The sequence below is a fragment of the Mesitornis unicolor genome, unplaced genomic scaffold (genome assembly GCF_000695765.1).
Source record: "Mesitornis unicolor isolate BGI_N332 unplaced genomic scaffold, ASM69576v1 scaffold28747, whole genome shotgun sequence".
Lineage (NCBI taxonomy): Eukaryota > Metazoa > Chordata > Aves > Mesitornithiformes > Mesitornithidae > Mesitornis > Mesitornis unicolor.
In genome coordinates, this window is record NW_010194791.1 from 5528 (window position 1) to 23601 (window position 18074).

Sequence of the window (18074 nt, forward strand, 5' to 3'; positions counted from 1 at the left end):
TCTTGAATTTAAAAAAATGCTTACAGAGAAATGGTTATATGCAAGTTGAGCAGTCCTGTGTGTTGTGCAACAGGAAACTGAAGCTCTCCTAAAGTTGAGAACAAACATGCAGCCTAACAGTAGATACTTAAATCACAGCTGATCCTTCTGTAATGAGGCGCTACTGTGGTGCTGGGGCTTTACGGTAGGAAGGAAGATATTTACAACAATGTTGTACATAGCTCTTTGACCCAGCAGGATGCCACTCCTAATAGAAAATTGAGTTTTTTCCAGCACATTCATGGTACGTGAATAGATATGGAGAAAGGAAAAGCAGAGTAAATAACTTATTTCAAATTAGCCAGAAGAGTAGCACACCTATAGGGAAATATACTGAGACAGCTTTCTGTATGCTTATAGCTTCTGAAATTATGAAATTACCTGAGTGACTTCAGATCATATCTTTTTATGTGCAAGTGATTTGTTTTAGAATAACCTTAATTTAATATGAAGATGCTTTTCATTCTGGCTTGGACATCATCCAGGTAATACTTGCAAGCCCCAGTCTTTTAGGTCCTAATTGGACTTTGGACAACAGAGCATAGATGGTGTGATAATGGAGAGCTATTGATAATTCTTGCTGACACTGTTGGTTTATCTGTCTCTCACAATGCCAACTAGTGTGCCTGGCACCTTAGGTGTATAGCAGTTGTTTTATTTTAACCAGCTCGCCGTGTTAGAAAGGTGACCATGATTGCAAGACTTTCTCTCATGTTGGAGTGTATTAAGTCTGCTGAGAAGACAAGCAGAAAAACTCAAGACTTTCCACTATTCCTGAACTTTATTTAGTTAAAAGACTACTTAGCATTTGTGTGGTGTAAATAGGATGATAATGTAAAGAAAGTGGATTGTGACTTTTCCTTGAATCTCAAGTGGTTTGCAGTTACTCAGTTCTGGTTTATCTAAAACAACCAGGCTTTACTTAATGTTTTTGTATTACTTAAACAGTGCTAAAGTAATGTTGTTGGCTGTTAAATTTTCCTTGGGACATACTGAATTCACCATGGTCAGGAATAATGTGCTGTATGCATTTGAGTGGTGTTTGTTGGTCTATATCTGGAAAGCTTTTATCTCTTAATATCTTGTTTCCTAATCCTGTTGCTTTATCCAGTAGCATTGCATAGCTCAGTCCACAGCTGAGAGAGACTTTGATCTCTACAGTGGTAGAAATGTTGTACTACTTTTCCCACAGATGCAGTTTCTGTTATCTCTTACTACTTTCTCTGTTGGTTTTTAAGCTAAAAATTTCAAGCCCATACATATTTAAAGGTGCCTACATAAATTATTGTAAAACTGTATTATATAGCAGACTTTTGAGAATGCTGCCTCCCTTTTCAAGGTCCCTCTTGCTTTTATGATTTTTCATTCTAATAGCCCATTGCCTTATTTTTGTGGCCATTTTTGTTTTCACTTGATGTTTTAGTTTTGAACATGATTGTACTGAAGCAAGCTCTATGTAATCCATAGGATTACTGCTTTTCATCCATCACATATATTTTAAGTACATAGTGTCTACTTTCAGAGTTAATTTTGGCAGTTTGAGGAGCTTCTGTGGAATTGTGGCCATTTATTGAATGGTATTTTTCAAAGGATGTATCACACCTGAGGTCACTGAATCTGATTTCACTGGAGAAGGATGGGATTTTTTAGCTTTGAAGGCTTTGAGAAACTTCCTATCACAGTCTGCTGGTGTTTCCCCCCCCCTGCATTTTTAAGTGGAAGTGTTTTGAACAAGGGGGAAGTGTGCATTAAACAGTAAACCGCTTTTATCTTAACAGAGGACATCAAGGTTGGTTGCACATGTGCAGTGTTACTGTTCTATCACATTTTCAAAAAGGACTAGACTCCCTTCAAAAAATGTACTATTTTTTTACATTTAAGGCTACAAAGAGAAGCTACAAAAGTGCAGTCAATAAGAAAGTGCACTCCTGTGATCATTGCTGTTCATGATGGCTGTCACCAGTGCTCCAAAGCAACTTGTGTGGTTAGCAATTTCCAAAGGGATTCGAGTAGTAATGTCAAGGAAATGGAGGAAAACACTCTAAAATTTGGCTTCAGGCATCTACAGTTCAGATTTTCCCTGATCCCTGTATAAAACAAAAGCACAAATACCAAACCACAGCAAATAGCCCTGCATGTCTGAAATGTCTCATACAGCCTTGAAAAACAATTGCGAAAAGGATGTGCTTCTATCTGGTTCCCCACCCTCCTTCCAGGGGAACAGGGAGAGGCACTTCTTGTCCAAATTAAGAGATGCAATGACTTCCTGCACGACTGCCACAATATAGATTCATCTGCACTGGTTTTTCTTCAGGCAGGCAAAAGATTTTCTTTCTTGTTTCAGAAAAGAGCCTTTAGCTATTTCAGTCTCCTTTGTTACAGGTTTTAACATGAGCTATGTTAAGCTGAGAATGCTTAAAAAGATCTTTTGTTTTGTTTCCAGCTAATATGTTAAACTGGGTGGTTTTTGGGGTAGACCTTTTGCTGAAATCCTGCAGTCTGTGCTGAAGAACTCACTTTCCATTTTATGAGACAATTCATTTGAATTGTGTTTATGATCTGTAATGTTTTCAGGGCTGTTATGCAAATAAATTGTTTGTTTATGTCATGAAAAATCACTGTTTATCCCAACCATTTTTAGTAGCCAAATATACTCTTGGCATTTGAAAGGGTAAATACGTTTGTATTGTAAGTAGCTGTTGGCTCTGAATTTCTAATATCCTTTAATGATACCACCAGTGTATCAGACTAAGCTGCGTGTTTCCAGTTGTGTAAATAGAAATATCTTTCATCAGCTTCAGCTGCTGTACTGTGAAGTTATCTTCTGTGTTGTGTTTTGTGCCTTTTGTACATAGCTCTGTGGGAGTTTGGGTTGTTCCAGGATGCATTATAGCACCAGAAAGGACAAAAGAAGAGCTTTGCATGCTGTTGAATTCAGACAGCTGGCATTTGCCATTTCTGTTACTCTTCCTTTACAGCATTGATACCGGTTTAGCTGACAACTTGACTGCATCATGTTTGCAAAACCCATTTGTTTTGCTGTGAATTTGAATGCATTTCCTTGTAGACAATGTGTGCGTACAGAAAAAGCTGCTGTTGGCTGCTGGGGTTTTACAAGATCAGCTTTTAATATCGTCCTTTTTTTACAGTAGGCTGCACATGGCAGAGCATTCTGAAATCTTGTTCTCAGAGACTCCTTTGGTTGGTTATACTTCCCACTGCAGTGATATTTATGACTGCATTAGAAAGAAAAAAAGTTATACTGCCCAGATGGACTGATAAACAGCTGTTTCATAAATGCCTATAGGATATGAACCATATTCTAATGTTTTTTTCAGCCTCTCGGCAGGTATTGATTCAAATGTAAATTTATTGTTCTAGCTGCACTAGAGTTAAAAATAGCTTGTGTTAGTGAGCCTAGTTCTCAAGCAGATAGTCACAGCTTTCAATGTGCAAGATGTTTTATTTAAAGACTTTTTTTTCATAAGATGTAGTTAACTTTGGGCTTTATTAACAAGAGGATAGTGCCTTCCTAGTGCACAACAGTTAAGTAATTCAGCAAAGCTTGGGAGTGAGGTTTTTTCTTTTTTGCTAGTTTGAACAACTTTCAATCCTGTGTAAGTGTCTTTCCCATTTCAGTTGCAGATCGCTTGGGCTGTGACCCTCGAACACGTTTCCAAGTTCCACCAAACACCAAGCAGTGGATCGCTTTACTACAGCGAGGAAACTGTACATTTAGAGAGAAAATACTGCGAGCAGCTTCACATAATGCCACAGCCGTGGTCATTTACAACAATATATCCAGTGAAGAACCTGTGACAATGACTCATCAAGGTAAATAAAACATAATCTCTTGTACTGTAATTCTTTTTTTGCCTGAGTACTCTTTTGCCATATAAACTATTGCTAAAGAGCTCTTGGCAGTGATGCTATTTGAAACAGCCTCTTCTCTAATGATGTTTACATGTTTGCAATATAGAGAAATAAGCCAACAGTTCTGAAAATACATTTTCCTTCAGCTTACACCTCATCCGGTGAGGAACACCTCAGCTGCAGTGGGGATGTGGCTGTTTTGAAGTGAGGAAGGATCGGTAAGGTCTTAGGAGCAATCTGTTTCAAACCTTTCTGAAGAAGGAAAAGCTAACATATAATGAAAGGTCTAGAATTTAACAAAGCATCTGTACCTGAAGGATATTTAAGCAGCCTGACAACTGGCTGTTATGGTGGGGCTTTCAAATGTTAAGTCATAGCAGAATCTAAGCTTGCATGCTTTTTTTAATGGCACTTTACAGAGGGTTCTCTGTCTGTGATGTGTCCCACATAGGAATCAATAAAACTTAATGATTTGGAGAGCAGTTGCCTCTAAGTTGTCTAGAATTAGACTATTGCTGGTCTAGAATAATGCTGAAAGTCTGTTTTTCTACAGGTTTTTACTTTTTTAGGGCTACTTGTGCAAAATTTCACTGTTACTAGTGAGTTACTTTAGCCAATGGGAGCCTCATACATAAAGAATTTCCTTGGTTAAAAATTATTTTCACAATTCTGATAACTACATTTTTTTATTTTTCCTGAAGGTTTTTTTCAATTTGGAAATATTTAGCTTAATCAGAAAAGGCATATTTCTGTATTTGGTGCCTGTACTGCTAGCTTTTCTGTTTGTTTGGGGGTTTTTTCCTAGAATATTTTCAGTCCTTTTTCTTTAAGCATAGGGGGTTGCTTGGAAACTGGAATTTCCTGATTATTACTCTGCATATTGTCACACAGTTAGAATTAAATTCTTTTACTAAAGGAGTGCTATGGTTTCTTCTTTCCCTTTTTAACAAGGGAAATGTCTTGTGGCTTCTTCTGGTTTAGTGGGGTTTGACCTTCCCGATTCTGTCTACCACAGCAATTTTCAGGGACTTTTTTCTGACCTCTGTATAGCAATTCAAAGTCTGTTGACTATCCTTTTTTCTCTTAGGCACCTTCCTCAGATTTACAAGTAATCTGCAGTCAAAAAATCCCATACTCTAGTGAAACCCTTTTTTTACCACCTTCCTTTTGTGGTTTGTTGGGGTTTTTTGCCACTTTGCTCTCTGATGTAATACCTGCTTACACCTTCAGTTCTCATCTCTTTTTGAAATACCTGTAAGATTGTAAGGTCTGCAGTCTCTTTTTAGCAATGATTTGTGACTTCTGTGGCCTGGAATGCCTTATCGTGACAGAAGAAAAAGACTACCAATAGCAACACAACTCTAGCGTTGTTTGCTCTAATACATGTTAAATCATATAATGCGTTTGATTACCATTTTAATACCTTCTTTCTCTTAATGCTATTAGATCTGGCAGGTGTTTTCACAGCAGTGGGATGGTGTTTTGTCTTTTATTAGAAAATCCTAGTTGACTCAGTGTCTCAGCTCTGAAGACCAGTGTGTTGCCTTTGAAACTGTGTCAGTAGGTCCAGTGGTTCTGGTAGGTTGAAGTTGTCCCAAGTTACAAAACGTGAGAGCTGCTGTGGGTAGAATGGTGTCTTGTAAGCCAGCGAGTCAACTGTTTGGATACTTGATGTTTGGAAAAAAGCTAATGCTGTCTTTGGCATGTTGACTTCCAAACATTTACTCTGACAGCAAGCTTTAAAAAAAAAAAAATATAGTTACTGGAGCTGTGTATTTTAGCTTTGAGTATTTGAGATACTGATTTCTAGCTGCATGTACTCAGTCCCTGGTACACTGGAATCTGTGTCACTGATCTGGGCTGTAGGCACTATCTTAAAATTGATACTGGACTTAGTGTTCAAACTATGCAGCCAACTAAAAGTAATTGTCTAAAACTGAAGTACCACCTTAGCACCACACTGTAGCGAAGAGGAATGTCACTCCACAGCTTTTGTTTGATTGCATTATGGTCATGTAAGGGATCTCCTTAGCAGTCTGCACTTTGCAGAGCTTCCTATACGTAACTTCCTGTTTGCTTAATGTAGGAACTGGAAGTATGTGTAACTGAGATGTAGACCAGTCCATTGGTGTTAGCCTCAGCACAGGGAGGGTTTGCGATCCAGCATTCCTCACAGTGAGAATTATTCCAAATGGGATATAGATTCATGAACCTATGCTTATGTGATGAGCCTGTTCAAACCACTGTCATATGTAAAGTAGTCTTACACGCATTCAACACACTCTCTGGTCTTCCTTTTTCTGCATTTTCAACCATATCACTGCTTGTGTGCTTTTTGGGTGGTGAACGACCACATCATCTTCTGATTAGAGATTTCAGGGCACTACATCTCTTCTCTTTAGTATTTTCTATCCCTAAAGGTTGGGAGGAGTTGACCCTGTGTATTTGATAGCTGTTCTGCTGCTGATTCAGTTAGAGTTGATAGAAAGTGAAAATGAAGGCGAGCCACCAAGTTGGTCTTCTCTCTATATGATGTCTAGTGCTGTGCAGTATTCCTCTATAATTTTAAAAATGCATTCTTGTTGTGGTTTAGGCCCAGTGCATAACTGAGCACCACGATGCCCCAAAAAAGGGCTAGTTAAAATAAGGACTGGGAGGGCTTCTCACCACTTAAAAGGTCACAGGCAAAAGACAGACTCATCGTAAGGAATAAAAAACAATTTTGTTACCAACATCAGAGTAGAACAATGGGAGATGCAACCAGATCTTAAAATCAAAACACCTTCCCCCCACCCCTCCCTTCTTCCCGGGCTCAGCTTTTGTTCCCGGTTCCTTCACCTTCCCCCTCTCCCTTTGCCTTGAGGCGTAGGGGAATGGGAGGGGGAGTTTGCAGTCGGTCTTGCCACCACGTGCTTCTCAGGAGTAGGAGAAAAATAACCTCAGCCCAGTGTCTCTCTCTGCTTCCACGTGGCCCCCTTTCCCTAGGGGAAAAAGTCCACAAAACTCCAATCTGGGTCTGCTCATGGTCACAGTTCCCTCACACACCACCAGTCGACCTGGATCTCGCCACAGGTTGCAAAGGGGAAACCTGGGTTCTGCATCCTCCTCCTCCTCCCTCTCCTTTCTTTCCTTCAAACTGACCTTGGTGTTCTTCAGAGCTGTTCTCCTTGGGCCCCACTCCTTCCTCTGCTGCAGGTCTCCTCCAATGGTTATGGAGATCCTGGCGCTCTCTCTCTTTTTTTCGGGATGAAAGCTGCAGCGGAGCTTAAGCTTAAGTTTTGGTCGGGGCCGGCCAAGCCCAGCTGGGCAAGGCCAGGACTGCGCCACCCGCACCTGGGGCCGCACTGGTCAGGGCCGGTACCAGAGAGAGAGAGAGAGAGGCATGCCCTGCACCCCCCTTAAATCCATGAATTCGCAGAGGTGCTGATTGGCTTGGCCCTGGTCAGAGGTGGGTCTGACAAAGGCAAAGGGGGAGCTTTTCACGTAGCTTCTTAAAGGGCCATCTCCATAGCCCTTCCCCTGTTACCAAAGACACGACCAAAAACCCCTCACAGAAAAACCTGATACAGTTCTTCACAAGACACTTATTTGACTGTATTATGATGACCATGTTCATGACTCTGTTTTCTTTCCATAGACAGGTAAAAATAGACCTTTTGTCATTTTGTATCACTGTAGCATAATTTTTATACTGCTGTGTACCAAATCTTAGGAATATTATCTTCCTAGTGAAGCTGAGAGGAAAGCAGCAACTGCTGGTAATGCACACTCTGCGAGCTGCATGCTTCCCACTTTGATATTTGCATGAATTACAATCACTCGCTTAGGCAATGTCTGTGCTAAAAATAAATAAAATACTATATAGATTTATGGATGTTGCCCACATGCAGAGAGGTGATTCCCTTTGAATAGTGCTTAGTAAGCAGTTCTCACCTATGGGATTAATATTTTATCCAAGTTACTTTATGCTTGAACACACATTTGAAAATGTTCATCGTATGGAAATTTGTTCATACTCAGCATGCTACTTGGAAGAATATAAATTCCTTCTGGTGGCTGGATAGCTGTCACTCTTCAATCAGCCTGTCATCACCATGCCAAATGAACAATTTGTATTGCTAATATCAGAGCTTGCTTTTTCTTGTGTGGTAGTCTCTTCCCCTTCAACTTCAAGTTGAGTTTTAAAGTAGGTATTGACTCTTAAGGAGTTGGTGAACTTTTTAAATATATAAATATACATATATTTAATTAAAAAAAAATCTGTTCATGTTGTTTGCAGCATTATTTCTTTACTCTGTGTATATCCTTGTACACTTTACTGTAAGCATGTAAAATAGACCTACTGGACACATTCTTGTAGATGTCCTCTATCAACCCAAGTGAAGGACATCTTTCCCAGCATAGGTTATGTTAGACTATGATATCACTGGCAGGAAGGAAGTTTTATGAGTGGTTTTGCTTGCTACTTCTGTTAAAGCAGAACAAATATTGTCTAATGTAAAAAAAGGCTGTGTGGTAGAGAAAATATGTAGTAGCTGTCTCCTTTATAATGAATTGTGAGAATAGGAAGGAAATGCAGGTAAAAGAGCATTTAAATTCTTTTTTCGTTTGTGTGGTGGAGATGGCCCTGTCAAGTAACAAGCTAGTTAAATTTTATACTGAACTTCTCTATTAATCTAGACTTGACTTTATAGAAAAGGATATAAGACAAGCCTCTAAAGTTAAAATTTCATACTCAGAGTTTATGGAACAAATAGAAAAAGATAAATATAGAAAAGAGTGTCAAAATGAAGTTGCTGGATTCCAATAAACACTGTTTATCAGTGCTGAAGAAATTTCCTGAAGTATTTAAACAAATTCTAATATAATACCTTTCTCAGAGGTTCAACCCAATCCAGGTAAATCTATGAAATCTTTAGAACAAGCTGTGAACACCTTATCAGGATCAGCCTTTGTTGCACTTCTGAAGAACTGAGGCATTCGGTTTTGCAAGACATTGTTTCTGATCTGTGCTGTGCACAGGAGGTGACGTTCCCCTGCTGCAGTACCTGGGGGAACCTGCCCCACACTGGCTCCCAAAAATGGTTTCCTTTCACGACGAGGGTTTCTGACGGCCCTCTATTCGCTTAAAAAGCACGCTAGCACAGCGAGCAAGGTCTGTACTTGCTTTGAACTGTGATAAAAGCGAATGTATTTTATGTGGATTATTTTAGGTCACTGGGTCAGAGGCATGAGGGCCAGAAGTAATTTGGGGTTGTTGCTATCTAATGGCTGTTTGTTGGTCTTGCCCTGATTCAGGGTTGGTAGAGCAGACTGCAGAGATCCGGCAGTCGAAAAACCTCTGTCTCTGTTGTGGCGCTCTCGGTGCGTGCAGCGCATCTCTTCCTCTGCTGCTTGCCGCCTTCTCACAAATGTCTCTTTATGCAACTGTAAGTGGAACTGATGCCTGAAAGCTATTGCAGGGTGCGTTGCAGAGTATTTTGCTGGTGAATATTTCAGCTCTATATCAAATCCACCGTGAAGCTTTCCCTGGATTACCAAGACCTATTTTTAATCCACAGCTCAAAACTAATTTTATTGTGTATTACAGTGTTGTTGTTTATAATTTATTATTATTTATTTACCCTGGAATACTAGTGAAGAAGGCGACATGAGTTATTGAAGTTTAAGCTTTAAAAAAAGGCAAAACCATCAATGGTCTAACCATAGTTTACATATCTTTGATAGTTTTTCTATTGCTTATTGGTTATAGTTACTAATTGAACATGTGGGGAATGAGTGTCAACAGCATTACCGTTAATCCTGTTTCCTGCTGCATTTCTGGGAGGTGTATCCATCAGGAAAATGTCATACAGTAGATGGTGTCTGTCACTTAAGGAGACGCGGAGAGGAGTGTGTTTGAAGCACAGATTCTGGACCATAACGAAGCGCTTGTCTCTTCAAGATAAGCTAGGGAAACCCCTTTACAAAGCTGGCATAGCCTCAGTGCTGTGCAGAGCTTCTTACCAGCATTTGTGTGGTATATGCTTCATACACAACTGAAATAACAGCACTTGAGCTCATTTTTCCTTAGCAAGCTGAAAGGGTAATTAGTTCTGTGACTGAAAAGGCCCATGGGACTGTTAGAGACTGTAAGTAATTACATTCTCATCCAAAGTGTGAACTCTAGCCACAGAGTAATTTCTAAAATCTATGGATTCAGTGGAATCAAACTCATGATATGAATCTATGAATATGCTATTTAAGAAGCTCTAAAACTATTTTGTAGCGTCCTTGGGTAAGGCTCTCTTGCCGGTTCTTTTTTGTGCTTTGCTGAATTTGTTTGCAGTGATTGTCCAGATTGCTGGATCTGTATGGAAGTTGTCTGTAGAGAGGAGAAAATACCTGAGCATGACAGACTACCCTTGGAAATCCCTGGGTGTTTTAGCTCCAACTTCCATTAGTGGGAATACGAACTGCTGTCCAGAAAGAGCAAAATGGAAGCCACCTATTAGGATCTGGTCACATTACAGAATGTAAGATTATGGAGAGTTTTAGTTGTCAAAATCTAGATGTCTTAAATTGGCAAATGGACCAGTAAGGTCTACATTACATTAATATTATTGGTTATTAAAAAATGTGACACTGTAATCAGTACTTGGGTGTTAAATCCAGATGCAAGAAGTATATGTGAAGAAAGGTTGTTTCAAATAAGCAGGAATATCTTTTGAAATGAGAGACTTAATGTATTTTGGAAATGTGTGAAATCGTGATATAAATATCATTCCTAGGAGAGAAAAGTCCTTTTACAGAAAGGGAAAATGGGATCTAAGTAATTGTCAAGGCAGTCAAAAATGTGGGGGAGTGGGAGGTGGGAACAAGGACACAAACAAAACCCAGCCCCCTGAACCCAGTGTCCGTGCCATTTGACGTGAACTCTGCTGCAGTTCTGGTGCCAGATGTGTCAATTCTCCCTTCTGGTGCTCCCCCTTCTCAGCCCAGCCATGAACCTGCCCTCCCCATGCCTATCAGAAGGATTCAAGTAGCATATTTTTGCTTTCAAAAATCAAGGTGTGGCAGAGATTCAGGAACTTGTGGGAGGCTTAGAGTAGCAGTGGGTGCATCTTACAGCTTAACAGAAGGATCTAATTCTTGTCACAGTGCTTGGTGTCATATGATTTACTGATGGGGAGGAAATGAGCTGCAGTGAAGCGCGAGTGCAATGCCTCTCTTCTGTTTGCTAATACAAAATTGTATCTTTGCAAGACTGTTGGTTTTCTTGAGCAGGGTACGCTGGATGCAGCAGAGAGACAGATGGACCTTGTCAAGCTTGAGGAGGCGCCGGGACGTAGCTTCACTATCTAACGCGTATCGGCGTGGTTTGGACTTGTGAATGAAGCAGGAGGATTTAGCTGTGACTACCTGTTTTGATCTTATGCAGATGTCTCCTTAAGAAACATCTCCCCAAGTGTCAGAATTGGGTTATGAAATAATGTGTCAGCAGTTGTAATGTAAATATGGCCCAACAGTTTTCTCAACTGATTTTGCCCTTTAGCTCATTTTGCTTTTAGGAACTGTTGGTCATGGTAATTTATAAAGTTGATGTAAAAGAATGACAAGAGCATTATACTGAGGCACGGTTTCCTGTTTAATGAAGTAGGACAGGCATTTCTGCTTACAAGATAATTATTTATCACCTGTTGATTTAGTAATTTAATGTGCTACAAGCTACTGCAACAAGCATCTGATTAGGCTTTAATATTTGTTTTGAAGTCAGTTGTCACGCCCATCTTTGGAAAGCTACTCTTGCTGTTTCTGGTTTTCAGTCATGCTCAATCATATGCCTGTTCTCATAAAGGAGCAGAACTTCGTGGATGTCCATCACATGTCTATTAGCAGTACAGGAATGTGAGGTACATTGCAAAATACTGAAGTGTATGAGTGTATGTGATCATATTTAGAGGGCATAGTGCAGTGCTCTTTCTTAGCTTGGCAGAGTAAAATCTGTTGAAGCTTTTCATGCAAAAAAAGTTTTGAGTGTTCTTCAGACACATTGACTGTATTTGGATTGCAATTCATAGAAGCCTGTTCCTCGCTGAACTTGAATATCTGCTTCTTTGTCCTGTTAAGTGGACAGTCAGAATTCAAGTTATAACCTCAGAAGGTGGGGGTTTTTTTCAGGTTTGGTTTTTTTTTGGCATAAGTTTGAATAGCAAAGAGGCTTGTGATTTCTGCAAATATCTGCTTGATGTTTTGGGACAGCGCGTTGTGCCATGGGTTATATTTATCTGATGCATCCTGTGACAGCCTCACCTTTAGGTAACGGTTTCGCACGCTGCTGTCCTTTGCAATTTTCTCATGGTAGCTTTGTAACATCTGTTCTAGTGTCTGACACTACACAAAATGGGCATCCTAAATTAAATGTTTACATACAGACAATTTGACATTTTCAATAGTATAAAGGCAATAGGAAGACAAATGTTTTAAGACGCTATCCAGTCTCATTTTAAGATTGATGTATGTTCTTTGCATTAAATTCTTGTCTTGCTTAGAACTAAATAACTGACATATTATGGTTGAGGTTTTTTTCCTGTTTTCACAAGTATTTGATTTGGGACATCTCAAACAACATATTTTACTCTTGAGATTGCACTTGTGTGTTGACAGCTTGGATGTGCTCTTGTTTACTTTCTGATTAGACCAAAATAAAAATATGTGCGGCTAGACCTGTTTTAATCACACTGAAGACATGCCAAGGCTCTTCCTCTTGGTGTCTGCTTTTCCCAAAGCCTGCTTTAGAATGCAAGACTTCACAACAAATTCCTTCGTTTTGTATCAGACTGAAATTTTAAGGTACCTGAATAATTAGTGTATTTTCTCAAATGATAAGTACTATGGAATTTATATTTAAAAGCTGTCCTCCCCAAGCCCACCTTTCCTAGCAGTGCTGCTTTACATACAGTTCAGTGTGCCTTTTCCTTTCCATCGCCTCACCTTGTGGATTATGTCCTCTGACTAAATCCCTTACCTCATAGGGGTAATTCTTGCTTCTGCCTCTGTTCCCTTGCAGCTCAGATGTCTTCTGGTGTTTTCACATAACTCATGATCAGTCTCTCAAACTTCATATATAACCATAGCACTTCATTCGTGCTTTCCTGTTTTCTTGGTTGACGTTTTGTGGACTCCCAAATTCTGTTGGAGTGGTTTCACTGTTACTTAATGTTACTTACTGTCGCTCACAGTAATAGGACTGATCCCTTTCCTGAGTATTGAATAGTGTGCATTGCCATGATTTTATTTCTGTTATTATGTGCTTAGCATACAGTTACAGAATTTAATAGAAGAACAGGGAAGTCTGCTTTGTGAAGATGGGCAGTTTTATTTCCAATTGCATTATCATTATTATGTTCCAGTTGTTGCAGTTGAACAGGCAGCAGCATTTCAGTGTCGGAATCGTGTCCTGAATTCAGCCTACACCATTCCTTACTTCTATTGGGAAAGTAGGGATTTGCTTTGCCTTTTTTAAAGGAAGTACTCTGAAATGTCTACCAGCAGAATTATTCAGAAGGATTCAGTTACAATTAAATATTGCCTGCTCTTTAAAGAGAACAGTATTTTTTCACGAGCATGAGACAAGTGCAGTCTGTCTGCTTCATGCTGTGTCTGCAGCATCAGCAGGCACTACCAAAGACTTAGGAAATCACAATGACTTTAACTGAAAGTATCTGCCATTAGAAGAGTCTTAACCTTTATTATGAGTATCTGACTTGATTCTCAGTAAACCTTGCTACATCAAATCAAAATAGTTCAGCATGACTTACAGGTGGTCCAACATTTGCTGCACTTGAGATGAGATCTCAGGCTTTGCCCTCCCCAGTCTGCAAGAAGGTGGTTTGAGGCATTGCAGCAGTAGTAGCAGTTTGGTGCCAGGTTGCTCAGATGCCCAGGAGGAATTCTCTCTCCTGTCCTTCTCCCCCAGTATTCACCAGAGAGCTGCTTGTTCTGTTCACAAGCCCATATTAAATAAAAAATAAATAAATATCAGCAGTTTGGCAGTTGCATTTTGCCAGGATGCCATTCCCTGCATCCTCCAAGGGATGGTAGATGGGTAGAAGGTGCATGAAGTCTGCTCTTTGAACCATGCCTGTCTTTAGCTTGGTGTCCTGGCCATAGCTATCCGTATTTGGAGCTTCAGTCAAACATTTAGTAGTCAAAAATCAACAAAACAAACACAAAACAAAACAATTATTTGCTAGTGATAAGAATAGTAATTTTTCTTTGAGATGACTTTCTGTTGACTTTCTAAATGTCCTCTTCTAAAATTGCTAGTACATGTGGATGGATTAGTGAGAGAGCAAAGCAGCTTCCTTAGGAGCTCTACAGGAAACCTCTGGTTTTAACAACATCTTGGTTTTAGTGTCTTCGCAGCTTTTAAGTCCTCTCTTCTCCTCTCCCAATGTAATATTACACAGATTTAATTATTAATTGCAATTTCATCCCTTTTCGTACATGGACTTGTATGACTCTCCTAATTAAGCATACACACAGTAAAATTGCAAGCTAGAAAGAGCTGTCTGGGCTTGGATGATAGCAATTAAATGATTTATATTTACAGGCGTCAATATTTATCTTATGCCTACCCTCTGTCCTAGCTTGTCGTCTATGGTTGTGTGTAGTCCATTGGCTTTAGTTAGCATTCCAGCTTCCTATCTCTGGATACTGTGTTCTTGGCTGAGGACAGTATTGCTTTTCGTAAGAGTATGTAGTAAGACCATATTCTAACTTTTACAAACACTGTTAGTCTTTCTGTGTTCACCTGAGGATCTTTTTTCTGCTTAAGTTTCAGAAATGCAAGGTTTGAAGGTGTTTAAAATAAATGAGTCGTTGTCTTCTCCTGCCCCCAGTTGTTCTCAGAGAGCTCTTGCTAAAATTATTTCGGGTGATGCCCCTAACAAAAATACGAATGAACCGAGTCCCAGTTTCCACAGAGCTTCAGTATTTTAAACAGGCACAATTTATTTTTCTGTTCTGCAGTTCTCCTTGGCTCTCACAGGGTCAGCAGCAGCAGTAGCACTTTGGCTGTTCCCAGTTGAGTCGTTTGGAATGCAAATCACTTTGCAGTGATGCCAGAGGTTCCCTTTGTGCTGGGCTTCCTATAAAATGCGTGACAGATTGTCAGCTTTGCCACATTCCCTGGGCAGCAGGGAATAGGTAGACGCTTCAGCTTTTGATTCAGACAGAACTGGACCGATATTGGAAGATCTGAGTCAGCTTTGCTTTGCAGATAACTAAATCATGTCAGAATACTACATTGAGTGCTTCTAGCTGATATTTTGATGCTAACATAATTCCTGGGTGCAAATAAATACCTACCGAGGGAGCTTTGCAGAATCTGTGCTCTGGGAAATACAGCCCCCCCCCAACACCCTTTCCCACCTTTCTTCACTACCTGATTTATATGTAAAGACCAGAAATGAAGCCTGGGGGTAATATCAAGTGGTGTAAATTCTCTGCTCTTAACTGTTCTTGCACCATCTGAGCTGCAGGGTTTGATCTCTGAAAATAAAGCAAGTGCTGGATTTTTACTCTCTTTCTGAGCTTTGCTTTTAAATATCTTGTTTAGCTTGCATGAAACCAAACTCAGTACAGTACATCTCAAACTGAAGTGTCTCTGGAGAGCTGGGCTAAACTTGACCTCATGTGAGTCTGTGGTGTACTAGTGATTAAATAAGTTGTATTCATAAATTATGTTGGGTTTTGGTTGCTATTCAAAGCTTTTAAGTTACCGTGACACTTGTTTCAAAGTTGTTCATTCAGAAGGAAACACTGAACATTCTTTTCCCACTCGTGTTACTCATGTTACTAGGACAAAGTATGAATATCTTTAAAGTTGAAATTTCTTGGGGAAAACAATTTTGGGGCGGTGGAATATTTTAAAAATTATTGTGCAAATCTTAATTTCAGAAATTATCAGCATTGATTCTTCTGAGTAGTTCTGTCAGCACAATCCACAACACTCATCTTAGGGAGCTTGCTCTGAAAACTGTGGATAGTGATGGTAAAAGTTATTTGGCATGGTGAATGGAAAGAGTAATGAGATGTTTGGAACTGTTACACAACTCTATTAAAGCCTCCATTTTGGAAAATTATGTAGCTGTCTGGGTCTGTCACCCTGACTTACTGTGCCCTGGGTTTCAAAGCTGCTGCTCTTTTGGGTCTCCGACTTAATTTCGTGGATACAGCAACTTCTTAAAAATCAGATTTTGATTAAAAGACTTTGAACAAATTCCTCGCGTTAAAATAGGACCTTGTGTTCTCTCTTCACTGTCACAGCAGGTTCTCTGTGACTTAAATCCACTATAAATCCAGACTCTCAGTGCTGAAGGTGCTTGGATTATACGGTTCCTCTCTGAGAGAACGTGAATTGGAGCAAGCAGATGGAGCAAACAGATGAGCAGACTTTGCACACATTTTGAAAATAGGTCTTGAAAGGAGTTTTAGTATAGGAAGCAAATAGACCTGGATGAATAAAAATGGCACTCATAAGGCTTTTTTCTTTCTGGCTTTGGCTTTCCTGTAAGTTTGCTTGCTTTGAACTTAGATCAGAAATGCCCCGAGTTCAAGATCTACTTTTTTATGGGGCCTCTGCTTTTAAAATACAGGCGCTCTCTGCTCTGCAGGTGATTTTGTTCTTTTCCCACAGTTTTATGGTTTAATTTTCTCATTATCCTCATGCCAAGAATTTTCTCTTTGGGACAGGAGGCAGTCTAGAGGCAGGACACTATGAAAGTCAGATGGGCTACACATTCCAAGTGGTGCTGATGGAGCTGACAGCCTCTTTGCAATCTTATCAAGTGTGTTCTTGTACGGGTGTAAGATCAGCACTCAAACTTCTGCCGAGCTTTGGTTTTGTTTTTTAATTTCTCTTCTACTCTGTAGCCAGACTTAAGTTGCTTTACTTTCGCTTCTGTCCGAAGTGATGTAGGTAGACATTTGGCTTTATTGCTTCTGTGCTGGAATTGTGGTTTACAGGTCCTTGACAACCTTGGTGGCATCCGAAAGCCTCATAACCATGCAGGGGAACTTGCATAACTCCAAAGCAACTTGTACACAGTGCTGTGTGTACTGAGACCACTCTAGCAATAGCATTCTAAGTGTTTTTCTGTGAGTTACCTATTTAGGTATTCACAGCTTCAAATCTGGAATAAAAGTACTTTTTAAAGCTAGTTCAGACTTCACACAGTAATTCTCATGTGGGAAGTACTGGAAACCACCAGTAGAGACCTGTTACTGTGTGTGGAGCTGCAGACAGTTTGCATGTCAATGCCCTAATTTGCAAAACTGGGTTTGAAGGACAAGCCAGGAGTAGAGTGCCCAATAGCGTGTTCCTTGTGCCATAGATGGCTTACATTAAATTATCGTGTCAAATGGGTTTGCATTTGGAAAATCTTGTGAGTGGCATGTTCATTTTAAATGTAAATTAAATATTTTTCTCTTTTTATAGGAACTGGAGACATTGTTGCTGTCATGATTACAGAATCGAAGGTTAAGGAGATCCTGAATTACTTGGAAAAGAATATCTCTGTCCTGATGGCAATAGCAGTGGGGTCCCGTGTTCCTCCAAAAAACTTCAGTCGGGGCTCTCTGGTCTTTGTGTCAATATCATTCATTGTTTTGATGATCATTTCTTCAGCATGGTTAATATTTTACTTCATCCAGAAGATCAGGTACACAAGTGCACGTGACAGGAATCAGGTAAGGGGACTTTTTTTTTGTTTAATTTCTGGAGGTCGTATTTCTGTGTATGGTTCTCCATAGAGAACAGGTCATTTCTAAGGAATGTCTGTCAAACATCAGTGTTCAGAACCTCTTTGCTCCAAGGCAGAGCATGTTCCTGGACAGCGATCTTTTTATAGCAAGGAGTTTTCATCCTGTGCAGCACCAGTACAAGATCATATTACATGACAGGAAAGAATAGAATTGAAGCAAAATATTTGGGTTTTAATGAGTATAAGTCCAAGAGGAAGATAAATTCTATGTTGGCTGAATTATGCATGCTGTATCTGCATTGGGAATGGGGAGGAAAGTTAAATTGTGAATGAACTTGTACAGTATAGGGGAACACAGAGCTAATGTTACGTTATTAATGATAGCTTTACAGAATCACAGAACGTTAGGGATTG

At 39.8% G+C, this 18074-nt stretch overlaps 1 protein-coding gene across 1 annotated transcript in view; it reads left to right on the forward strand.

Annotated features, from left to right (window-relative positions):
* Positions 1-17646, forward strand: part of LOC104543342 (E3 ubiquitin-protein ligase RNF130-like) — a gene marked incomplete at both ends in the record, with an annotated part of 23165 nt that extends 5519 nt beyond the window's left edge. Inside the window, 2 exons of the mRNA XM_010187926.1 lie at positions 3679-3873; positions 17396-17646. Of these exons, the coding sequence (XP_010186228.1) occupies positions 3679-3873; positions 17396-17646 (446 nt within the window). The remainder of the gene's footprint in view (positions 1-3678; positions 3874-17395) is intronic.
* Between the last annotated feature and the right edge of the window lie 428 nt (positions 17647-18074).